The following is a 25,805-nucleotide window of genomic DNA, read 5'->3' on the forward strand; positions in this document are numbered from 1 at the left end:
AGGTGAAGTGCTGTCATCATCAATGAAAACCACAGCCCTAAAGATGAGCATGTTGGTTCAATGCTCTTCCAGGGCAACATGAGAAGAGCATGAGGAAAAGGCCCTGTGTTTGTTATGCACAACGCAAGCTTTTTAACCCCTTAAGGATGGCAGGCGTTCTATGGTGTCCTTTTTTGGGCGGTCCTAAACGCCGAAGTGCGGCATAGAACGTCCTCGCCGTCCAGGGGACTTACTGGGTCCCGCTGATTACCTCCAGGACCATGTGATCACGGGGTCCTTGTGTAACGGCTTACCTTCGTTGTCTGTAGCGCAGATATATGCTCACCCTTGCAATTAAACACAGGCCAAGGTGGTCAGGTAAGAACTCACCTGGCCTGTGAGTCTGTGCATGGGGGCTGTGCAGGTTAATGCTCCAAGTCGCAGTACAGATAGGACATAAACAGGAGAATAGTCGTGGGTAAGCCAGAGGTCAGTGGGTGCCAGAATTTAGGATAAACGAAAATAACAAGCCAAGGCCAGAAATCAACAGAAGAACACTGGAACACAAAACAGCAATACGGGAACCAGAGTCAATGAACTGACACTGCCCTCAGGAAGAGGCAGTGTCTTATACCTGGCTGATTGGGCCACCAGCTTCAGGTGTGCTGAGAATATTGGAGCAGCCACAGATAATGTCCAGCCCCCAGTGCTGGATAGGCTTGTGCATGGGGAAAATTTTCGGTTCGGTTCGGCATTCTGAAATTCGGGACTTTCGCAATTCGGGACTTCGGCAATTCGCACTTCAACACTTCGGAATTGCGGAACTTCGGCATTTCGGAATTTCGGGACTTCGGCACTTTACTAGTATTAGTGCATTTTGCTCCTACTCGCTATACCGCGAGTAGGGGCATGTCTATTAAACAGTGAGCAGAAAAATAATAAAATAGGGTCCCCCCTCCCTAAAGTAAAATGATGGGGGGGGGGGGACCTATTGTCCTCCCCCCCGGCAACCCACCCCTGAGCGGTGGGTGGGGGCCCTAAATTCTAATAAGGGGGGACCTAATGTCCTCCCCCCTGGCCCCCACCCTTGAGCGTGGGTGAGGGCCCTAAATTGGAATAAGGGGGGTGACCTAATGTCCTCCCCCTTGGCCCCCACCCCTTAGCGGCAGATGGGGGCCCTAAAAAAAATGTCGTCCCCCCAGGTGACTAGGGGTCCTCAAACCCCTAGTCACCCCCTTCCCCTCCCCAAAAAAATATTTACCTACCTACCCCCCTCACCCTAAAAATAATGAGGGGGTAATCAAAAATAAAACTTACCATTCAATGTTTTCTTTCTTCTAACATCTTTTTTTCAGCCCCAAAAAAGGCCAAATAAAAAACCATAATAACCGACGCACCTAAAAAAAAACAAAAAAAGAGCGCAATAAAAGATAATCCATCTTCACCCGGCGAGGGCTCTGCGCACATTGAGCTCTGCAGGGCGGGGGAAGGCTTATAAATTTGACTCAGAACACTCTGATTGGTTACTTAATCCACCAATCAGAGTGTTATGAGTCAAATTACACAGCGTGGGAAAATTCCAAAGAACTTTTCCACGCTGTGTGAAATGACACAGAGCACTCTGATTGGTGGATTTCAAGCCAACCAATCAGAGTGCTGTGACAGGTAAATGTAGAGACTTAAACCCACCAATGGCTTAAACCCACCAATCAGAGTGCTCTGAGCCTGATTGCAGGGCGGGGCAAGGCTTTGTAAGCCTTCCCCCGCCCTGCAGAGCTCAGTCTGCGCAGAGCCCTCGCCGTCTGAAGATGTATAATTTTTTTTATGCACTCGTTTTTTTTTTGTTTGTTTTTTAAATTGCGTCGGTTATTATGGATTTTGTATTTGGCCTTTTTTGGGGCTGAAAAAAGAAGATTTTAGAAGAAAAGGGTGAGGGGGGAAGGTAGGGATGGGGTATGGTCCAGTCTTTTTTAGTAGCTACTTAGTCACAAACACTGGCCAAAATCAGTGTTCAAGTCAGTTTTTTGCATTTTTTACACACATACAAATTAGAATGCTAACTTTGGCCAGTGTTTGTGACTAAGTGGCTACTAAAAAGACAGGACATACCCCATTTGTAATACCTTGGGTTGTAATTATATATAATAAGTGTGGGTGCACATAATATGAAAGAGGTGAATTACGCCTGAACTGACATTTAGCGAAAATTCAAGGTTTTGTTTACGTTTCGTTTTGATCACAACTTGTACAACTGGCTCAGTCCTTAAGGGGTTAATACCATGCTTGCGCTGTGTTTGCTTGTGACTTGTCTCTGGTGTCTGCAAAAGTGGGATACCAGAGGACAAAAGGGCCAAGAAAGAGCCTTGTGCATGCCCACCACTGAGTCCCCCCACAAAGATAAGTAAAGTTGATGCAGTGTGTGTTTATAATGGATGCAGTGTGTGTGTTTTTTATAGTGGATGCAAGGTGTGTATGTGTATAGTGGATGCAGTGTGTCTAATGATTGCAGTGTCTGTGGTTGTCTAGTGAATAAAGTGTGTATTGTATGCAGTGTGTGCATACAATGCTGCTTGTGTGATTGCATGTGTTTGTGGCAGCAAATACAGAATACACACACACAGAACTGTGGTTTAACCCCTTAACCCCTTAACGACGAGTGACGGACGAGGTCCGTCACTCAGGGGATTGCCTTAACGACGAGTGACGGACCTCGTCCGTTACCCGTTAAAATTAACCCCAGATCGCCGCAATCGCGGCGATCGTGTGGTTAATGGTGCTCCGGTCTGCCTCTGCATTAGAGGCAGACCTGGAGCACCGGATCCGGCTGCCCAAGTACATGTGCCCGCTCTGACAGCATGCTAGAGCGGGCACATGTGCTCTCTATACTCACCTCCGCCTCCCTGCACTTCCGGGTTCCGTGTGAAGTGCAGGGAGACGGATCAGTGTTGATCCTGCCCCCTGGTGTTAAAAAAATAAAGTTTAATTAAAATCCCACCCCCCTTTACCCATTTTAATATAAAATTAACCCCTTCCCTGCCAATTGATCACGGACTACAGTGATCAATTGGCAGGGATTACATTTTACTATGATCTGATTTTTTTTTTTAACCCCTGAGGGTTAATTATTATTTTTTTTAACCCTCAGGGGTTAAATTTATTTTATTAATTAATTTAAATATTTTAAAGTTATAAATTTAGCTAGCTGGGGAGGGTGGAAGTTAGTGGGGAATTGGGGGATTTAGTATTAGGCTAACTAGGGGTTAACGTTAAAAAAAGTTTAAAAATAAGCTTTAAAAAGTTAAAAAATTAAGTTAAAAAAAAGTTTTAATAACGTTTAAGTAAAAAATGTAAAAAAAATAAACCCTTTACCCAGTCCAAATAAAAATTAACCCCTTCCCTGCCAGTCGATCACTGCCTACAGTGATCAAAATACAGATCACAGTATTATACTGTGATCTAATTTTTTTAACCCCTGACAATTAACTTTTATTTATTTTTTAACCCTCAGGGGTTAAATTTATTTAATTAACTAATTTAAATATTGTATAATTAAATATTTTGCTAGCTGGGGTGGGTGGGAGTTATGGGAAAATGGGGAATTTACTGTTAGTGCTGCTTACTGCTAGTTATGGGTTAACGTAAAAAAAAAGCTTAGAAAAATGTTAAATCTGTAAAAAAAAGTTTTACGAAAGTTTAGGAAACTTTAAAAAAATTAATAAGCAAAACAAAAGTTAAAAAAATAGTTTTAAAAAGTAAAAAAAGTTTTAAAAAGTAAAAAAATACATTTAATAACGCTCATTACCACTAAACCTGGTACAAGCTAGCGGAAAAATGATCCCACGCTAAGGTTCAAAATATGCCTTTTAAAATACCCTGGGATGTCTTCTTTAAGAAATGGTATGGCTTTATGGGGTATTTGGTTTATATAGCCTGGTAAAATACTCTAAAATGGGACATGGGCACAGCGTAAAAATTGAAAGTTTGAAAAAAAATGGAATGGCTGTGTCCCAAATGTGCCCCTCCGATGTCCACATATACCTGGCAAAGGTACATACGGGGGTATTTTTGTACTCAGCAGACATAGCTGAGCAACATATGAAGTATTATACAGTGGTAGTACACATAAGGTTTGCAAAATATACTGTGCAAACTCACTTTGTGTGTCAAAAAGGCAGAAAAAATGCTTATTACCACTACACCTGGTACAAGCTAGCGGAAAAATGATCCCACGCTAAGGTTCAAAATATGCCTTTTGAAATACCCTGGGATGTCTTCTTTAAGAAATGGTATGGCTTTATGGGGTATTTGGATTATATAGCCTGGTAAAATACTCTAAAATGGGACATGGGCACAGCGTAAAAATTGAAAGTTGGAAAAAAAAATGGAATGGCTGTGTCCCAAATGTGCCCCTCCGATGTCCACATATACCTGGCAAAGGTACATACGGGGGTATTTTTGTACTCAGCAGACATAGCTGAGCAACATATGAAGTATTATACAGTGGTAGTACACATATGGTTTGCAAAATATACTGTGCAAACTCACTTTGTGTGTCAAAAAGGCAGAAAAAAACGCTTATTACCACTACACCTGGTACACGCTAGCGGAAAAATGATCCCACGCTAAGGTTCAAAATATGCCTTTTGAAATACCCTGGGGTGTCTACTTTAAGAAATGGTAGGCCTTTGTGGGGTAGTTTAAATTTAAAACCTGCGAAGATGCTTGGAAATTGCACTTAGGCCCGGCGTCAAAATTCAAAGTTCGGTAAAAACTGATATGGCTTGGTCTCCTATATGGCACTGTAGCTTCACGAAATAGTGCCATAGACATACAATGGGGGTGTCCTTTTACTCAGAAGACTTAGCTGAGCATAATTTGGGGGGTTTGAACTTAGTGGCACATATGAAATATACAAAATGCCCAGCAAAAATGCAATCCGTATGTAAAAAATGCACAAAATTATTTTTTACCACATACTTTGGCATGTAATGGTAAAAAAATGGGGGCATGTTAAGGCACAATATGCACCTTATGAGATACCCTGGGGTGTCTACTTTTACAAATGGTAGGCCTTTGTGGGGTTTTTTGAACAGTCAAACTGTTATAATACCCCAAATGGAAGCATAGGCTCATTAAACCCGTCTCTCAAAATTCTACTGTGAATACTGAAAAGGACAGGTCTCCTATATGGCACTGTAGCTTCACGAAATAGTGCCAAAGACATACAATGGGGGTACCGTTGTACTCAGCAGAAGTAACTGAACACACAATAAAACTTTGTACAGGAATAGCAAACACCAACTTTACAAAATACACATGAGAAGTTCTTTGTTATAAGTTTGTGTGCGATAACCCCCGAAAAACACAATTTTACTCCAATATTTAGCAGAGGTTGGCGGTAAAATGGCTACGTAGAAAGTGTCAAAACAACCTTAGGTAAATAGCCTGTGGTGTCTACTTTATATAAATATATATTTTTGTGTGGCAATTTTGTTTTCTTTTATGGCTATAAAGCTTACAAGACAAACATACCAAATTCTATAATCACTTCACGGAAAAGTTTATTTTACTCCTTGTGCTTTGTGACTGGTAACTACCAAAAAAAACTGAAAATCCCAGACACATTATATATTCTGTAAATCAGAACAACTAAATGAATTTATTTTTAATTACTTTCCTTAACCTGCACTAATTAGGCACACATTATTATTGCAAAAACTGTAAAAAAAATCAAAATTTTTCATTTTTTTTGCATTTTTCTGTATTTGTTTTATAATAAATAAGCATGTATATATATATATATATGTTACATCAAATGAAAGCCCTTTCTGTCCTTTAAAAAACGGTATATAATATGCGTCGGTGCAATAAATTAGTCAAATGCAAATTGCAGTTGAACGCAAACAGCAAAAAATGCAAAAAATGCCGTTGTCACAAAGTGAAAGACAAGCTTCCGAAGCTCTGTCCTTAAAGGGACACTCCAGGCACCCAGACCACTTCTGCTCATTGGAGTGGTCTGGGTGCCAACTCCCACTACCCTTAACCCTGCAACTGTAATTATTGCAGTTTTTCATAAACTGCAATATTTAAATTGCAGGGTTAACTCCACCTCTAGTGGCTGTCTATTAGACAGCCACTAGAGGTCACTTCCTGGGTTCTAGCACAGGTTTCCTGTGCTAGAGCGTCGCTGGACGTCCTCACGCTGTGTGAGGACCTCCAGCGTCGCTCAAAACCCCATAGGAAAGCATTGAAATGATTTTTCAATGCTTTCCTATGGGGAGACGTAATGCGCATGCGCGGAATTTCCGCGCATGCGCATTAGGTCTCCTCGGCCGGTGAGCGAGATTAGTCTCGCCCACCGGCCGACGTAATCACTAGGAGGAGCGTCGCGGAGGCGGAGACAGCGGCGAGGGACATCGCCGCTGTCCCAGGTAAGTCACTGAAGGGGTTTTCACCCCTTCAGTAACCGGGGATTGGTGGGTGGGAGGGAGAGGGACCCTCCAGTGCCAGAAAAACGGATCGTTTTTCTGGCACTGGAGTTTCCCTTTAAGGGGTTAAGGGCACAAGGCAAAAATTGTCCATCATGATTCCCTTTTATTTCTGAAGCTGTGTCCTTAAGGGGCTAATAAAGTGACATGTGAACATTGCACTGTTATAACTGGTATACTTTCCCCAATAAAACACTTTTATACTCAATCTCCTACCTATTCCATATGGTAACATGACAGTATTGGACTCACCCAGCAAATAATGAAAACTGTAAATGCAAATAAGAGCAAACAGTAGAAGATGTGTATATACTATTGCTTTTTTTTTTTTTGGTCCTTTTAAAAGCTGTCTTCTTTCATTAAAAAGCACCCCATCTTTTTATCACACACAGTATATCAGATACATATTGTATATTTTAGGCCAGCATTGACTGTGGGAAGTTATAGAGATAACTGATACAATAACTGTATGGGATAGGCTTCTGTGCTGGCCACTCCCGAAACTGTCCTTTTAACAGGGAGTGACTAGGCAGGTCATGTGATCAGGAACCAGGAAGTAGATGAAAGCGTGTTGATTCTTAATGTCTGAGTAAGTTGAATAAGCCTTATGCTGAATGTACATTCATATGTCTTTATTGCACACTCGATTTCACAGCCTGTCTGAAATGTGTCATAATGTACTTGTATGCTGCTCACATCTGTTTCATCTTTATAAAGGTTTCTGCAATGATAAACTCACAGCACATCTTGCATATTAATTTCATTCTATATTTAGGGTTGGCTTATTATTATTATTATTTTATTATTTATATAGCGCCATCACATTCTGTAGTGCTGTACATTGGCTTATATACATAGATCAGCTGCTGCAGAACTTCGTGTCCCATGACAGCTTGCAGATGCTATCAAAGCTCCATCAAAGTATTATTCTACAGCAGGTGGCTGTAGGTATGACCAACCATATTACAGATAGGCGTAAACTAACCAATCTCAATATCTTGTAATATTTTTTTTTTTTTATTGTACTATCAGAATTTTGGAACGGCAGACTTTCAGGAAGGATTCTCACTTTCAACTCCATATTACTGGTAGATACCCAGCATGAAATATCATACCACAGTTGGAAAAATCGTACTACTCTATGAGAGCAGGGGTCCTCAAACTCCGGCCCCCCAGATGTTGCTGAACTACAACTCCCATGATTCTTTGAATTACATAGATAGCCAGAGAATCATGGGAGTTGTAGTTCAGCAACAACTGGGGGGCCGGAGTTTGAGGACCCCTGTATTAGAGGAACATACCAGCACCATAACAATTAAATAAATGGCAGAGGATTGAGCAGTGAGGCTGCAGGGCATGTTCTATACACCAAAACTGCTTCATTAAGCTAAAGTTGTTCAGGTGACTATAGTGTCCCTTTAATTGAAATTAGGTTATGGTGGAAGAAGCACTCTTTCCCGTAGGGGTTAAACCCCTATGTTGGCTCTCTAGTGCTGTTCTTCCCTGTGACCGTCCACATAGGTGTTCTCTCATTCTTATCCAGGAAGCACTTCCTGCTGCGGGGCAGGGGTGTCACTGATTGACTTGGGATGTCAGCTGACCAATCAGGATCTCCCCTGGATACCAACTAGAGAATGCACATGAGGATGGTTACAGTAAAAAACTAAATGTTCACTGTAACCAGACCACTTAATTGAGATGAAAAGGTCTGGGTGTCTATAGTGATCCTTTTAAGGGATACGCCACTGCCCAAATAAAAAATAAAATGCTGTTTAGTAGATATACCTCCCCACCCCCCCCCCCCCCAAAAAAAAAATAATAATAAAAAAAAAAACATGCATTCAATTATACTTTTTTTTTTTAAATTAGGGCTATATCTAAAAACAGCTTGGAAAAGCTGAAGATTTCTTGTCTGCTACCTTTGCAAACCCTCCCCTTCTAACCACTCCCATACTTTCTGTGGCTGTCCAATCACAGTCTTCCCCATACAGCTCAATGAGAAGTCTTTACAAGACAGGTGCTCTGGGCAATTGCTGCCTCAATTGAGCTAAACAACCAGACAAAAATAGGACGGTTGACCTTATTGACAGCCAGGGGTGTAACAAGGTTGATTTAGAAAATAGTAAATTTCTATTTAAATCTGCACTTTTTGTAAAATTTAAAAAAAAAACACTCTTCACACATAGAAAGATTTTCAGCAAGTTGAACTGCTCTAGGGGTCTTGAGTGTCCACACACTGAAGTTCCAACAGGAGCTTGCAACTCACGCCTTCATTTGCATTAGCAATGCCAAATTTGGACTATACTGAATGGAAACAGACTGTAGTGTTTATGTTTTTTTTTGAGTGGCCCTTGAAGGGTGAATTAAAAAAATAAAATAAAATCTGCCATTGAAAGTTATAAAAACATTCTGTCCTGTCATATAAAATATGGTCAAGTACTTTTACCCACATGCTTGTTAATCCCAAGAGAATATGCATTTAATCCTCTATTATTGCAAATTTTATGGTGTACATAGTATCCACTGTCAATGACTGTAGCTTATACATGCAGCCTGCTACATACAGCCTGGCTCACAAAACTGTGAACTGTAATATGTACAAACTGATAGCAGCCGTGGTTGCTATTAGTTGATGCAGTTCAACTGATATTATGTCAACTACTTAATCTCATAAACCATTCATGGAGAGGAAGGGATCAACTGACACTTGTGGTGCAAGAGCGGTAGCATCAGGTTCCTTAAAAAGTTTTGTTCTAACCACCACAACCACTTCTGCTTTTAGAAGTGATCATGGTGATAGGAGTCTGTATAAACGTTGCACATACTATAGATATTTGCACTTGTGTGACTCGGCACACATGATCCTGGTAGCCCAGAACTCCGTGCCGGACTGCTAAATGTAAATTCTGTGCCAAAACTACATCAGTCGTCAGAGCACACTGGCAGTGAACATAATTATCTTCTCCTTTGCAGTCAGATCAGAGCCTCTCCTTTTTCAGTAAAGCCCAGAGCACAAGCGCTCTGAGCCCAATTAAAGGTCCAATCAAAGGCTTCTCTTGGAGAGAATAAGGCCTAAAGGACTGCAAAAAAGGCTTGGAGTAACCCTTTATTGGCATCGTACATACATATGCATAAATATATACAGGTATATTTCAATGTATTAAAACGTGGAGGGTCAGTTTTGGACAACTTTTTCATATTAACTTTGCAGAACTGCTTCACTTTTTACTACAGCACATTGTTTTTTTTGTTTTTTTTAGAGAAGAGGTGGTGGGTTTAATTTATCAGTAACCCTTTTGTAAGATTTAAGATGATTGACATGTCATAACTAGCTGCCTCTAACAACTGATAGCTAACAAGTGGTTGTTTTGTTTCAGGTTAAACATCAAAAGATGCATTTGACTTGGCACTGAAGTACATCCAGCCTTTTACATCGGAGTCATGAATCTGTCAATTCAGGCAGAACTCCATTTAGCTTCCAAACGTCACCTTAAAGAGCGTAAAAAGAGGTCATGGTCAACTACATCCTCTTTGAGCCTGGCTGCTGAACTCCTGTCTGTCGACTGTGGGCTGAAGCCATGTTTTCTGTATGATTATAGTGGTGTGCGTGTTCACCAAATTCAGAGCTACCTCCAAGAACTACAGCGTATTGGCTTTATAAAGGGGCACATGCATACCCTCAACATTGCTGATAATATTCTCATTATTAATGTACCCAAAACCATGTTATATTTGGATTCATTACTCCACAGTGAAGATTTACATGTAATGGATGTTTCTGCCTCCCTTGATCAACCAGCAATGCTCAGCTGCAATCATGTCTCAGTTATTCGTACTCAAGTCACCCAGCTCTTGGACCATCTAACACCTTACCAAAACGAACAACCAGCTACTGTATCTTTGAGTGACATTGAGTCTCCGCAGTGGAACCTCTGCACTATATTTGGATTTATTTTACATTTCCCTGCAGTTTATTGGTTTGACACATCAAGTGGCTTTGAAAATTGCTTGTCCATGATGCCGCTGAGACATTTTACTGTCCAAGCCAGTTGCTCTACCATAGGCCTCACCAAAGCCCAGATCTATTCGTTCAGTATTCCTGATTCTGTGTATGATTGTCTGCAGAAGCACTTACAGGAATGGATTGATACGCTGAAACAGAAATTTCTTGGACAAAGTGATTTCACAGACCTTAAAATTGCTGTCAATACTGTGACTCTTAAAGCTGTTACACTTTGAAGACATTTCTGAACTATATTATTGTATTATTTTATGTAAAATGTAATTACATCCTCCCATAAAAAAATCTGTGACTTTGTTAAATATGAGGTGTCTCTCTTCTAATTGTTCTTGTGTTCACCTGTAATCTTTTGATCCAGCATTCTTTGGGGCAGCCATTTTATTTCTCTGCTGGATTTAAAACCATTACACTATGGCTGGTTTATTGGCTGAGAGTGTCAGCTGAGCGCTCTCCTACACTTAGCTCCTCCCTGCAGGGCCGCCATCAGGGGGATACAGGCAGTACCCTTGTAAGGGGCCCGGACCAGCTCAGGGCCCTGTAGCACTTAGCGGTTGGGCAGATAAATATATCGCTGTCCAGCTGTGTTAGTATTCAGATCAGATGGGAGCCGGTGTTCTATCAAATTTCCCTACCCGTGAAAATCCCCTACCCTCGTCACTTCCGGTGAGGGAATCAGCTGGATCCCGTGCTGGCACTCCTGCTACTCATCCACAGCGAGGTCCTGGAAGGTAAGTAAAACTAGTTTTACTCTTTCATTATAGTTAGTGCATTCACTAAGCTTAGGACATGGGACATTTAGGGTTAATGTTAGGGTTAGGATTAGGGACTTGTTTATATTTAGTGATATTTCACAGTAGGGAAAAATCTATAAATAGTTATTTTTCACACTTTATTTTAACCCTTACCCCAAGGGTTATGGTAAGAATAGAGTGTGAGAGAGGTTAAAATAACTTACCTAACCCTAATTTGAACCCTCACTTAACCCTAAATGTCCTGTGTGCCTAAGCTTAGTGAATGCACTTACTATAATGAAAGTGTAAAACTAGCTTTACTTACCTTCCAGGACCTTGCTGTGGAGGAGTAGTAGGAGTGCTAGCACCCATGGGATCCAGCTGATTCCCATCACCGGAAGTGAAGAGGGTAGGGGATTTTCACAAGGTAGGGGAATTTGATAAAACACCTGCACAGCTACCTCATGGGTGTCCGCCACTTCCTCTCAGCATTACTATGTAGCTCCTGTAACACTAGCAGCTGAGGGCTCAGACACTAGACATTGTGTGGGGAAATGGCATATCATCATATTGCCACCCTCTGGCTCCCACACTGCGCCTCCACACATTGGATTGCAAGGTATGGTAGGACTGCATAATACAAGGTTGGAGTAGAGGATAGGGGAAAGAGCTATATTTGCTGCTTACTTTTGAAGGAAGAGTTTTGAGATCTATGTGTGTGCATGTATGACTGTGTGTGTGTCTCACATTGTTCATGTGTGTCTGATAGTGGGAATCTATGCATGTTTGTCTGTGCATCTCAGGGCACCTAGATTCCTGCACCAAAGGATGTGGCCGGCACCCCGTGGACCACAGGTAAATTGTCAAATTGTTTTCAATTGGTTTGAAAACTTACCCTGGGAAGGAGCCAGGGCACTCCTTGCACCTTAACCACACAAGCGCAATGCAGTGGTTATAGTGCTTGGAGGTTTTGTGTTTGTGTTTTTTAAGATGAAAGCTGATATATGTCTTGCAATGAAATGGGTTCTCAATAATATTTTTTGCTAAGGAATTTGGTGGAAAGTCTCCAGTTAGAGAATTTTGAAATCCAGATGCAGACATGACTAAATTCCTGTAGACAGTGTAAAACTTCTAGACTAGTGTTTCCTAAACCAGTCCTCATGACCCACAAACAATCCAGATTTTGTCAGTATCTCTATTGGAATAAAAAAATGGAAATACATAAATCCTGGATTGTTGGAGGGCCATGAGGATGGAGGGAAGAGGGTGATTTAAAGCTGCTTATACATCAAACAGGGAAATACTATTCGGCAAAACTATTTATAGAAAGTGAATTAAAATTCAAACTGTTTACTACCCTGTTGTAGTATATCTCTTACTTCAAACAGAATACACCTCATTTTAGGGGTGGGTGGAGGGGTGTATACAAAAAGTGCTCAAGTGAATACAAAATAGCATCTCTATACACTGGTGTGGAATACCGTCTTATCCACACCCAAAATTTGCAGTCTGTTGTGTGGTGCAGGAACACAAACATGTATTTCTGACCCTATAGGGTTAAAACCACCATCTAGCCACCCTGGTCCCCTCATGCCTCCCTAAAAATAGTAAAATCTTACCTGTATTCAAGATTGAAGCTGCAAGGTTTGTCCCTGTTTCCTTTAGACCTGCTTGCTGACATCAGCAGAAGTGGTAGCCTAAGCCAATCACAATGCTTCCCCATAGGATTGGCTAAGACTGACAAAAGGGCAGATCAGGGGCAGAGCCAGCACAATTCAAACACAGCCCTGGCCAATCAGCATCTCCTCATCGAGATGAATTAAATCAATGAAGCTCTATGAGGAAAGTTCAGTGTCTGCATGCAGAGGGTGGAGACACTGAATGTTTGGATGCATTTTAGGCAGCCATTGCCCAGGAAGGATCTCTAACAGCTATCTGAGGAGTAGCCAGTGAAGTTATCAGTAAGCTGTAATGTAAACACTGCATTTTCTCTGAAAAGACAGTGTTTACAGCAAAAAGCCTAAAGGTAATGATTCTACTCACCAGAACAAATGCAATAAGCTGTAGTTGTTCTGGTGACTTTTGATGTGGGGAGTAACTTACCCCACATGATCTTGCAAAAATCTTAAACTTGTGTGTGACAAACTCCCCTATCCTTGTGAGTTTGCCACAAGCTCATGAAGGAGCCTGCTTGCCAGCCTCCTGCCCACCGACTATGGGCCAGGTCAGCAACTGTAAAGATCCATATTTTATTCCCCCTGGTTCGGCACTTTGCATTAGTGCGCATAGAACCGAACACTAGCTCCCTGGTGGACGTTCGCATGGACCAAAACCGCGTATAGACTTTAGGGGGACTTAGCTGCGAAAGCCCTGGAACTATTTTCAGCATGAAGACTTTGCGGTTCCTGGTGGGCCCCAGCGGCACTTAGCCACTATTCTATGGAATTATTTTTGACTAGGGGACCATGCACGCGGTTGGTCAAATTATGACTTCCAGGAAAATCCTGAACCGATCTGGGTGATTTTTGGATATCGTCACCCAGATCGGGGCTATGTGGGGTTTTATGTATTTTTAAGGTACTTTTGGGGTGTTTGGGAAATGTGTGTGTTTTGTGCTTGGAGATAATTGTTTAATACAGTGCTTGACTCAATTATCTCCCAGGCACAGGGGACGGATTATCTTGCTTTGTATGTCCTGGACCTGAGAGCCAATGTAATCGTGTATATGTTTTTACTGTAGTCTACTCTGTGGTTTCAGTGCCCCTTGCATGGGGACCTGCATATAAGGCCAGTTGTGCCTGCCATTAAATGTATTCCAGCTTGTACTTCCAGAACTATGTGTTGTCTGGTTACTGGCAGGGGAAAGGGCTATTCTTTAATCACTGTTCCAGTGTGGAGGATTCAACAGGGAAAGTCCTTGTAGAGTGTCATCCAGTGCCTGGGGGTGTCTAGAGCGGTTCCAGGACTAGAACTCCCAGGACTGAGTGTCGTCCAGTGCCTGGGGATAGCCAGAGCAAATTCCCGGAGAGAGCGGTTCCAGGGCCCCAGTCAAGCTGCGGCGACTGGGCAGAAGTGCTGTGGTTTGTCACCTGTTCCAGCTCGGAAGTGGTCCTTGCAGGAGGTACCCAGCCAGGGATGCAGGGAGCTCCTGTAAAAAGGTGGAATAGGTATAATGCTCACCTTTAGAAAAAAAAAAAAAAGTTACCTGCGCTCTCTCCTTAATCCCTATGTATATTTAAACAAATGGAGGTCATTTAGTTACTCCAATGGCCACTGGAAGGAATGCCCGCCTGCCAACGTCAAGGCAGACCCCCCCCCCCCCCCCCCTAGACGGGTCCTACTCTGACCCTTCACCTAGCTTCTTTGAGCTTCTGGCAAAGATATCTCAAATGAGACAGAGGGGTATTTTTTATATACACCCTTATATACTTATTAACCCTTAGTAGGGTGATTGGAGTGAGCGCAGGACTTTTCTCTTTTGTATTTATAATGCTCACCTTTGTCAGAGCCTTAAAGTCCTGATAGTGTTGTGCCAATTTAGTAGGGATGGCACTACCCCTATGACGATTCGGAAGGCTCCAATGGACTTTTACAATTTATGAAATGTATTGTACAATTAAGTTAAAACATATAGTAAGAACATTATAGTAAGATTATTCCACTGTTGAACTTCTTCTTTAGACTGAAGAAGCTCTACAAGAGTGAAACGTGTTTTAGCTATCAGGACTTTATATTTTTATTTTGATATTGATATATTAATGTTCTTACTATATGTTTTAACTTAATTGTACAATACATTTCATCAATTTTAAAAGTCAATTGGAGCCTTCCAAATCTTCATAGGGGTAGTGCCATGTATAATGGTCATTATAAATATAATCCTTCAAATGTGAATGTTCCTACTTACCTACATTTATTTTAGTTGATTTTAAATAAAATCTGCACTATACTGTACTTGTTTTATCTACTATATGTACCACAAGTTTAAGATTTTTTTCAAGATCACATGGGGTAAGTTACGCCCCACATCAATATGCGGCTGGAGCCCGTCTGCTTCAAATTGAAGCATACATATCTCTTAATCTACATCTATCACAAGATTCCAAGCATGAATCCCTCTACCAGACATTTCCTGTTTGTCTGGTTGTGTCCAGTATGTCCTTACCATACCTTCCAGGCAAGTACTAGCAGATTCCAGTGAAACAATGATTAATTGAGTGTTTGTTGTTAATGAACACTTTTAATTGCTTCTGACTTTTGGTTGTGTCTCCTATATTCAAGCGGAATATGTTAAGCCTTGGGCTAGAATGCAAAAGTACATAATATATATCTAAGTTTAAACCTCTATCACTGGCTGTTAGTAGGTAACCTAGTTAGCATCTAATTGACCTATTATGAATGTAATAGTGTCTCTCTTGCGGCTGGAGCCCGTCTGCTTCAAATTGAAGCATACATTTTCCAACCATTTGTGAAGCATTGTAAAAATAACTAGACGTATTCTTAATTAGTGACCACGATTATGTAAAAGATCATTAAATCATAACTCATTGTTCTGTGTATAAATATATCTCATTGTGAAGAATACAAATAATTAACACTGAAGCATAAAATATATATTTTTTGTGTTTTTGTTATTTTGTATCAAACTTAGATATATTATAAAAGAAACAACTACAAACACTCAAACAGCCGATTCAGTCAGTATGAAATCTTGAGGTAGTAACAAGATCTTAGTCTATCAAATATTCCATGTTGGCAGAGATAATAATCATGGTGAGGACTGCCACAAAAAGTACCAGAACCGAGGCCCAGCAAGACGTACCACTCTGGAAAGAAGGAAAAAACAAAACAAAACAAAACAAAAAAAAGATTAGTATCCAATGGGAACATATTACCTTTGGATTAAGAAATGTTGTGAAATGACATTTCATCTTCCATGTATCTCAGAAATAGTCACAACTTTTATATAATCATTTTTTTCATAAATCATTGTAGTGGTTATTGACTTAATATCGCTACATTTAATTTATATTAACTGATAATTTGAGCTTGCTTAACCCCTTAAGACCGGAGGGCGTACTATTACGCCCTATTTTAAGCGGCTCTAAACGCCGCCAGGCGTAATAGTACGCCCTCCGTTTTTTTTTTTTACTTACCCGGTCGCCGGCGATCGCGGTTGGGGGGACTCCCAGGGAGCCCCCCGTGGCACGTCCGTCCTCTTGGAGCCCCCCCGGCCATGTGAGAGTGAGGTCCTTGCAAGGACCTCACAATCACATGGCCGGGATAGCTGGCTCAGGCATTGCCAGCAGGGGGACTAACTGTAATGACAGTTAGTCCCCCTGCTGGCTGAAATCAAATAAAACTAAAGTAAAATAAGTGTAAAAAAAAAAAGATTATATATATATATATATATATATATATATATATATACACACACACACACATACATACACTGTCTAGGTGTATTTTACTATTAATATCAAATTACACGTAGACTGACACTGATTAAATATATATATAATTATTGTTATATATTTATATATAATATAAAAAAAATGTAAATACGTTAAAAAATAAAATTGAAAAAATAATTAAAAATAAATAATTAAAAAATATATAGATGTGTGTTATTTCGTTCTAACGGTATTTTAAAATTTATATATATATATATATATATATTGATATCAAAATACATGTAGAACGAAATAATATATATATCTATATACATAAATATTTGCACGTTTGTGAAAAAAAAAAGTCCTCCTGAGTGCACTCTTTTTCACTGGTTTACATTGAAGGCTGAGGCAGCACCGAGGCAAGCACAAGACCGGCAAATTGAGTGCGGGACAGCCGAAGTTTATATACATAAATATATACGTATATATCACACTATATATATATATATATATATATATATATATATATATATGCACATATATACACACACACACACCTATATATATATAAATAAAAATATTTTAAAAAAAATTATATATATATATATATATATACACACATATATATACACATACGTATATATATATATATATATATATACATATATTAATTCTACACATATATTTATGTAATATTTTTACATAATTAGATATCTTAATTAATTACAATTAGCGGGACCTGCCTGACAACCCATGCCGAAAGTAAAGGGAATTTAATTTGCTAGCACTATATTTAACCCTATAACTTTCCAAGACACCATAAAACCTGTACATGTGGTGTACTGTTCTACTCAGGAGACTTCGCTGAACACAAATATTAGTGTTTTAAAACAGTAAAATTTATTACAATGATGATATCGCCAGTAAAAGTGAAGTTTTTTGCATTTTTCACGCACAAACAGCACTTACACGGACGATATTATTGCTGCGATACTTTTTACTGTTTTGAAACACAAATATTTGTGTTCAGCAAAGTCTCCTGAGTACAACAGTACCCCTCATGTACAGGTTTTATGGTGTTTTCAAAAGTTACAGCGTCAAATATAAGGCTTGTGTTTCATTTTTTTCACATTAAAATTCGCCAGATTGATTACGTTGCCTTTGAGACCCTATGCTAGCCCAAGAATGAAAATTACCCCTATGATGGCATACCATTTGCAATAGTAGACAACCCAAGGTATTGCAAACGGGGTATGTCCAGTCTTTTTTAGTAGCCACTTAGTCACAAACACTGGCCAAAATTGGCGTTTTTTGCATTTTTCACACACAAACAAATACTAACGCTAACTTTGGCCAGTGTTTGTGACCAAATGGCTACTAAAAAAGACTGGACATACCCCATTTGCAATACCTTGGGTTGTCTACTATTGAAATGGCATGCCATTATGGGTGTACATTTTATTCCTGGGCTACTATACAGTCCCAATTTCAAATGTAACGTGCTATATTTGACCCTGTAACTTCCCAAAACACCATAAAACCTGTACATAGTGGGTACTGTTTTACACGTGAGACTTTACAAATATGTGTATTTTATTGCAGTAAAAGCAAACAGTATTATGACATGGACAGTTAAAATGTCATGTAGAACTAAAAAAATATCAACATTTCTTATTTTCTCCCATTTTTTTCATATTAAATTATGTTTCATAGCTAAATATTTGATATTAAATGAAAGCCCTGTTTCCCCTGAATAACATGATATATAATAAGGGGGGGTGCATTTAATATGAAAGAGGTGAATTACGGTTGGACAGACATATAGCGCAAATGCCAGGTTTTGTTTTGTTCACAACGTGTACATTTGGCTCAGTCCTTAAGGGGTTAATGAAACACTATAGCGGCAGGAATACAAACATGTATTCCTAATGCTATACTAAGCCTCTTTGCCTGAGTTCATCTGTGTAGATGATCTCAGCCAATACAATGTTTCCCCCCAGGAAAACACTAGGAGTCTAGTGAGCATGCGCGGCAAATCCACATGATGCACCAATTAAATGGTCTCTATGAGACCATCTGATTGAATAGCCAAAAGAGCCTCATGTGGCTGTTAGGGAGTCCGCCACTAGAATCATGTTAGCCCTGCAATGTAAACAGCAATGTTTTCAGATTTAGAGTTAATATTACAGGGACATGGCAGCCATACCACTTCAATGAGATAAAGTGATCTGGGTGCCTATAGAGTCTCTTTAAGTGGCAATCTTGCACCACATACAACCTATAACATTACAATGGATACAGCTCCCTTTGTACATTAACTCCCCTGTTAAATTGAATCTATTTAGCCAAAGCTTCATCTCGGGTTGGAGAGAGGTGGTGAGGAGGGAAGCCTTTACCATTTAAGAGGGTCTGAACCTGGGACACTTTACTCACATGGTCTGTACTGTAAGTTGTATCAATAATAAAGCCTCATTTGCTGAGGCATGGGTAAACCACCAGTAGCTCCCCATCATTGTCTCCCATGATCCTTTTACCATCATGTTTCCACCCACATGCTAATTTACATAATGTCACTATTAGATTTATTTTTGGTGGATAATTTCCAATCTTTCGTCATTTCTTTCACAAATCTCGTACCTTTGGTTTCTGCTTGGGAATTCCCTTTAGATTCTCCCGGCAGAGCTGCAGCGTGTCTTTACATGACTTGTACTCCAGAGCCAGTGACTCCATCTCTATTTTCAGTTTCGCAAGCTGGCAGATTTGAAAAGACATTGTTAATAAGGGCTTGGTGTTACTGACTACGCACAATTTGAAAATACTTTATTATACTTTTGAATTGGTTTGTTTCTATCTGCTACATTTAGTAGTAATAAACAGTAATGTTTGTAACTTTTTTTTTTTTAACATTTTATAAATTCTTTATTTTTTGTGCAGGTAAGTACAAAATCTTTGTCAGCACGCCACAACAGCGTACGTATATGTATAACTTTACAGATTAGATAGTGGCATGAGTTTCTTGCACATTTTTATCGAATATAATAAGGGTTAACGTTATGATTCTATAGGTTAGATATTAAACTTATTCAAACGAGTTTTTACCGTGACAGTGAAAAATAAAAATAAAAAAATAAATTACAAAAAATGAACTGTTGCTGGCTTTCGTCTATAGGTTAAATAGTAAACACATTCCATCTAGCTTAACATTACAGTGAAAAATAGGCTGTTACATGTTTTTGTTGCAGGAATACACTATTATTCATATTATTCCCAGCATTGGTTAGTGTTTTCAGTTACACAAGTTTTACATGTTTAAGGAATATAGTAGAGTATCGCGTTATGAATCTATGGGTTAAGCCAGGTGATTGTTGCAGACTACGTGTATAGCAAATGTGTGTTACAGGCTAGTAGCATGATATGCAGGTTAGATACAAGCTGTGGGATAGTGTCCGGCTCTGCTATCTTGTAATAAAGGTAAGGTTACAACACATGTCCTATAGTCTGGTGTAGTATGGTATCGTGTATGACTTTATGGTGTGTGTTGTGGGGAAGACAGTTGAAGTGAGCCATGGCGGTGTCACTATTTTTGCAAGCTAGGTTGTCTGATTGTGGAGAGTGGCAGGTTTAAGCATGCAATTATTGGATATGCACTGTAAAGCCTTGCAGGGCGACATATGTAGAGTCCTCATAGTGTAAATACCATCGCAGCCAGCACAAGGCTCAATGATGTGAAAAACAAAAAGAAAAAACAAACAAAACAAAAAAAAACAAAAAACAAACGTGGAATCAAACTTAGAGATTTGGTCACCAACAGCCACTGGTGGAGTCAGCATGAGCAATATATCTATCAACTCATCGTTGGTTTGTAACATTTTTGTTGCACTTGCAGAACCCCCTCTGAAAATAAAATTGCTCCATTAGTTTAATATACCCCTTACGGTATGTAAATTGTGTGCATATTTGTGCAAATGTATATGTCTGGGTGTATGTGACTGCATGTGCACAGTATATGTGTGTATAATGTGTCTTTGACTATGTGTGAGAATGCATATGAATATATGTAGTATGTCTTTTATTACTAGTGCAGTCTCACTCTCCAGGGTAGCTGGAGCAGGAATGAGCCAGCACAGGTCTGTTGGTAGTGGGCTAAAACTTTACCTTAATTAAGCAGTTTGGGTGATTAGACCATGCCCCTGCAGCCCTAGCCCCACCTCTCTTGATGGCTCACAAAGCCTACATGAAAAAATGGTTTTATTTTCAAGTGCAGTGTGTTTACTTTCGAAGTTATCTCCTGCTCTGTAAATTGAACTTTAATTGAGGAGGCATCTGCAGACTTTAGCAAGAGAATAGGGGATGGGTCTGCGCCACTGTGTACAACAGATAATGATATAGAATGTAAGCTCGATCGAGCAGGGTCCTCTTCAACCTATTGTTCCTGTAAATTTATTTGTAATTGTCCTATTTATAGTTAAATCCCCTCTCATAATATTGTAAAGCGCTACGGAATCTGTTGGCGCTATATAAATTGCAATAATAAATAATAAATATTAAGTCCAATGGGATCTATATCGTTGTGTCCAAAGTTCTACTTTATACGATATCCAGAAGATGTCAATGACATGGAGGATAATCCAATTTTATAAAAAATAGAGGAGTTCTTACTTACAGTCGACAGAGCTTAATCCAGCTCTGGTGTGAATGGCTTGCTAAAATAGATTTCAACCTAGGAGCTCCTCTGAAAACATAATCTGGTAATAAGTGCAAGTGTTTATTTATTTATAATTTTTTTAACGTGGTTACTTTAATTATAAAAAAAAAATTACAAAAATTAATTTTTTTTATAAATAAACACTGGCACTTATTACAACATGATGATACTCTTAAGCAAATCATACCAGAAAGACCAAACATTGTTTTCAGAGGAGCTCCTAGGTTGAAATCTATTTTAACCTCCAACTTTACTAAAGAAAGTACAAAGAAATCACAATCCTGTGTTTTACCCAACACCAAAGGGTTCTTTAAATGCAAACGCTGCAAAGTTTGTAAATGTACTGATCAGTCGGTTAAACCTAAAACCACACATTTCCAATCTAATAAAACCAATATAACATACAATATTAAAGATTTTATTACGTGTATTACAAAAAAAATTATTTACCTCCTAGAATGCCCATGTGGGCTCCAATACGTGGGTATGACCAAAAGAAGTCTCAAAACACGATTAGGGGAACATTGCCAAAATATTATTAATGGATACCAAAATCATACTGTGTCTAAACATTTTACTATCCATAATAATGATCCTGGTCTTTTAAAATGTATCGGCATAAAAATTTTTATTATTCCATAAAGAGGAGGCAATATCAAAAACATTTTAGGTAAATGTGAAATGGAATGGGTTTTTAATTTAAAAACAGTTATCCCTAATGGTTTAAATGCAGACTTTGATTTATTCAATTTTATTTAATTATATCATTTTATTTGTTTTATATCATTTTATTTATTATTACTAGGTTCTTATTATGTTTTTACTATGATACTATATGTTTACTTTAAATGCATTAGTAGTTTTATTGTTTTAAAATTTATTGAGGTGCTTATATATGCCACCAGTAATATGGCCACTTATTATGTTATTTCTTAATAGTACATTCCCCATTTTTATCTCCCAAGTCCCTCCCCTAGTGTTCCCTAACCACTCCTCTTCCCTTTCAGCCCAATACAGGGCTTTACACACATGTAGTTTATCTTGCAACTACATGCCCCACAATTCCGTGCGGCCGGAAGTGACGTTGCGCTTATGACGCGCGTCACGTGATCCGGCTGAAAACATGTTAATTCTTAACCAATAACGCTTGTTTTTGTAAAATAATTATGTTAAAAGCATCGGATAAGCTATATCTATCGAATTCTTACCATTAAATGCTGTTATGTATGTATGTGCAAAAATGATCTGTTTTACTATTGGTTGTACAATTTTGGCGCCAATTTTAAATCATCTCTATACCTATATAAACTCTAACCAGCCAGGTTGAAATGTTTGCTATCCATTGATAAAGCCTTATATTGGTGAAACGCGTTTGGATACTTTTACTGTTAATAAAAAGATTTTGGTCATTTTTACGTTGAAACCATCATCTTTTACTACTACCTTTTATATATATTTTATACCGTATACTTCTTTTATTATTTTTATTTCCTGGATATAATACTCCAAAGAATCCTAGGTGGGGATCATACCACCTACGCTGTTACATAGAGCAGTTAGTCTGCCCTATATACTGTGAGTATATTTTATTTTATTTTATCACCAAAGATTTTATTGAGAGCACTATCGCTGTTTTATCTTCTCTCTGAGCTACTGATATTCGCGTCAAGATCACTCATCCCATATCCTACAAGCAGGGATTATACCGCTGCACGCCTAACAAACTAGAGCTAGCTGAAGCTCTACCGAATGTGAGTGTATCTATTATATTTTATGTATTTTATCGCATGTGTGGAACATACTGCACCATTATTGTTTCCATTTTTATTTCCAACTTGGTTACCTGCCACTACATAGAAGAGGACACTTGCCGTATATCCTGCATTAATTTGTGATAAATGTCATATATAAAATAATACATTTATATATTACAGAATAAATACAGAAATATTAGGACAGCCTGGACATCTGCTGCAAAAAAAATGCATTAAACTAAAAAGAGACATCTGAGCTAAGATTAGACACTTCAAGATTAATTCTGTTTTTTTGGATGTTCAGCACATTTATAAGAATCGTTACGATCTCGCACAAATGTGTTTTTATTTTTGTTATGGCACTAACCACATAGATAAGTGCTGGCAAGCTGCTTCCATTCTAAATATTAAATACAATTTAATCTGTGGGTTTCACATAAACCCTCATTAATAATTTAAAGGATACAAGTAATCAATAATAGTAAAGTATATTTAGAGGAGTTTTGCATCATTTGTTTTGTCACAGGCAGAATGGCAAAAATACTTTTTAATACAAAATACAAATTAAGGAACAGTGCGCACACAAAAATACAGTTTTACAATCTTAGAAGGCTACTTGAAACCACCTATCTTGGCGAGCAAATATAGGGATTCAGTTCCACCACATGGCCACATTATGTTAAGCCCACCACTACGCCATGATACCGTGGGGAATTAACACAGGGGTGTTGTCACGATAATTCCCATATTTGTTTGCTGAGATAGGTAATTTTAAGTAGCCTTGTAAAATGTAAAATGTATTTTTTGTGTGTGCTGTTGCTTAATCTGTATTTTGTATACATTCTGGTCGCTACGGCAGCAGTGATTAGAATTGCATGTTCTGGGGTTGCCCCCAATTCCCTCTTTTTACTAAAAAGAGCTACTTTGTCCAATTTGCAAGTTGGTGTTTTCTCTGGGTCAACCATTAATTAGGGCCCTACTACCTTTTCTGGGTGTGACACCCAAGACTGAGGCTATAAAAGGGGTTGGTGGAGATCTTGAGATAAAAATCAGACTATTTGGAGAAAATATGTAAAAACAGTTGATAAATGAAATATATGAACAAGGTGCCATTTAAGAGCACATTTCAATAGTGACCAAGTACATTATTAGGAATAATCAAATCAACTGCCCTGTATTCCAGCAGGTGGAAACAAAGATCCATAGCTTTGTTTTCTCATGAATAAATACTATGTGCACTGTTTTTTATTTAATAAACATGAATGTGGTTAGAGGTAGGGGTGTCGACTACTGAAACTCTATGCAGTTCCCATAAGTACCTTAAAGCAGGTCAATGTATATGTGTAAATAACAAACAGCAAAGAAACTGCACTTTCTGTCAATGTGACCTGAATCTTGTTAACCATACCTGCCATTGATAAGGGAAGGAAGTGTAAAGTGTAAACACTTGGAAACAAGATCAATACATTATTATGCTAAATAGGAAGCACTATAGTGGCACCGTCACATGTAAAGTCTTTGCATTTTTTTGCAAAAGACACCCACACTGGCTCCTGGAGGGGGAGGAGGATGGGAAATATACTTAACTAAAGTTTTCTTGGAGCTGCTATCTTCTGATTCAGGGCCATGATAAGTGGGAGTACAAAATGAGGGACTTAGGAGGATCCCTGTTAGACCTTTGCTATTATTGGGAATGTTCAAGGAGATACCTTAGGCGTCTATAGGGCATTTGTAGAATGCCAGTTCCATTGTGTCAAAGGGAGTAACAGCTGATGGGAAATACCCGGAAATGGCTAATATTTAAGTCAGCGTAGTCATTACTTTGTCTTACAAAATCTTTTGAATGCACTGTAAATTTAAGATTCCACATTTTTCAAAATTATTCTATCTTTAGGTGGTTCACAGAAATTTGGCAGCAATTCTGGGTCAGGCTGGTGTGTGATATATGTTGTAATTTAACACTTGCAGGGTTATTCACAAAAGTGAGAATTGTTCAGAGTTCAAGGCCAAAATAGCCAAACTAGTTGTAAAGCTAACTTAGCAATTTTCCCAATAATTCTCACTTTAGTGAATAATACTGTTTGTTTGGAATTTTAACTCATTTGTGAATGATTTCCATATTGCATGTTGCTGACCTGCAATTTTAGGTTAGATTTCTAGATTTTCAAATTCAGATGGAGATTCATGATATAGTTGGCTATAGGAATTTTATACTTAAAGGATCACTATAGGGTCAGGAACACAAACCTGTATTCATGACCCTATAGTGAAAACCCACCAGGTGGCTTGTAAAATGACACAGAGCACTGTGATTGGATGGATTTCAAGCCATCCAATCACAGTGCTCTGTGTCATTTTACAGGCGTGGGAAAATTCCAAAGAACTTTCCCACGCTTGTAAAATGACACAGAGCACTGTGATTGGATGGCTTGAAATCCATCCAATCACAGTGCTCTGTGTCATTTTACAAGCGTGGGAAAATTACAAAGAACTTTCCCACGCTTGTAAAATGACAAAGAGCACTCTGATTGGCTTAAACCCACCAATCAGAGTGTTCTTAGCTTAACTGCAGGGCGGGGCAAGGCTTTATAAGCCTTCCCCCGCCCTGCGTAGCTCAGTCTGCGCGGAGCCCTCCATGGGTGAAGATGGATTATTTTTTTTGCGCTCGTTTTTTTTTTTTTTTATTGAATCGGTTATTATGGCTTTTTATTTGGCCTTTTTTGGGGCTGAA

General features: G+C 39.0%; 2 protein-coding genes across 4 annotated transcripts in view; one reads left to right on the forward strand and one right to left on the reverse strand.

The window, feature by feature from the left end:
* The first annotated feature begins 7,005 nt into the window (after positions 1-7,005).
* Positions 7,006-10,770, forward strand: C1H1orf74 (chromosome 1 C1orf74 homolog). Its single transcript, XM_063444338.1, has 2 exons — positions 7,006-7,056; positions 9,845-10,770. The coding sequence occupies exon 2, from the start codon at positions 9,909-9,911 to the stop codon at positions 10,704-10,706; it is 798 nt and encodes a 265-aa protein (XP_063300408.1). The 5' UTR covers positions 7,006-7,056; positions 9,845-9,908; the 3' UTR covers positions 10,707-10,770.
* A 5,052-nt stretch (positions 10,771-15,822) lies between these two features.
* Positions 15,823-25,805, reverse strand: part of TRAF3IP3 (TRAF3 interacting protein 3) — a 68,113-nt gene continuing 58,130 nt past the window's right edge. For all 3 annotated transcript variants that reach the window (XM_063450880.1, XM_063450884.1, XM_063450891.1), the window contains exons 14-15: positions 19,253-19,366; positions 15,823-16,045 (exon numbers count right to left, since the gene is read on the reverse strand). In XM_063450880.1, the coding sequence (XP_063306950.1) occupies positions 15,950-16,045; positions 19,253-19,366 (210 nt within the window). In that variant the 3' untranslated portion in view covers positions 15,823-15,949. The remainder of the gene's footprint in view (positions 16,046-19,252; positions 19,367-25,805) is intronic.

The sequence above is a fragment of the Pelobates fuscus genome, chromosome 1 (genome assembly GCF_036172605.1).
Source record: "Pelobates fuscus isolate aPelFus1 chromosome 1, aPelFus1.pri, whole genome shotgun sequence".
NCBI classification, from domain to species: Eukaryota; Metazoa; Chordata; class Amphibia; order Anura; family Pelobatidae; genus Pelobates; species Pelobates fuscus.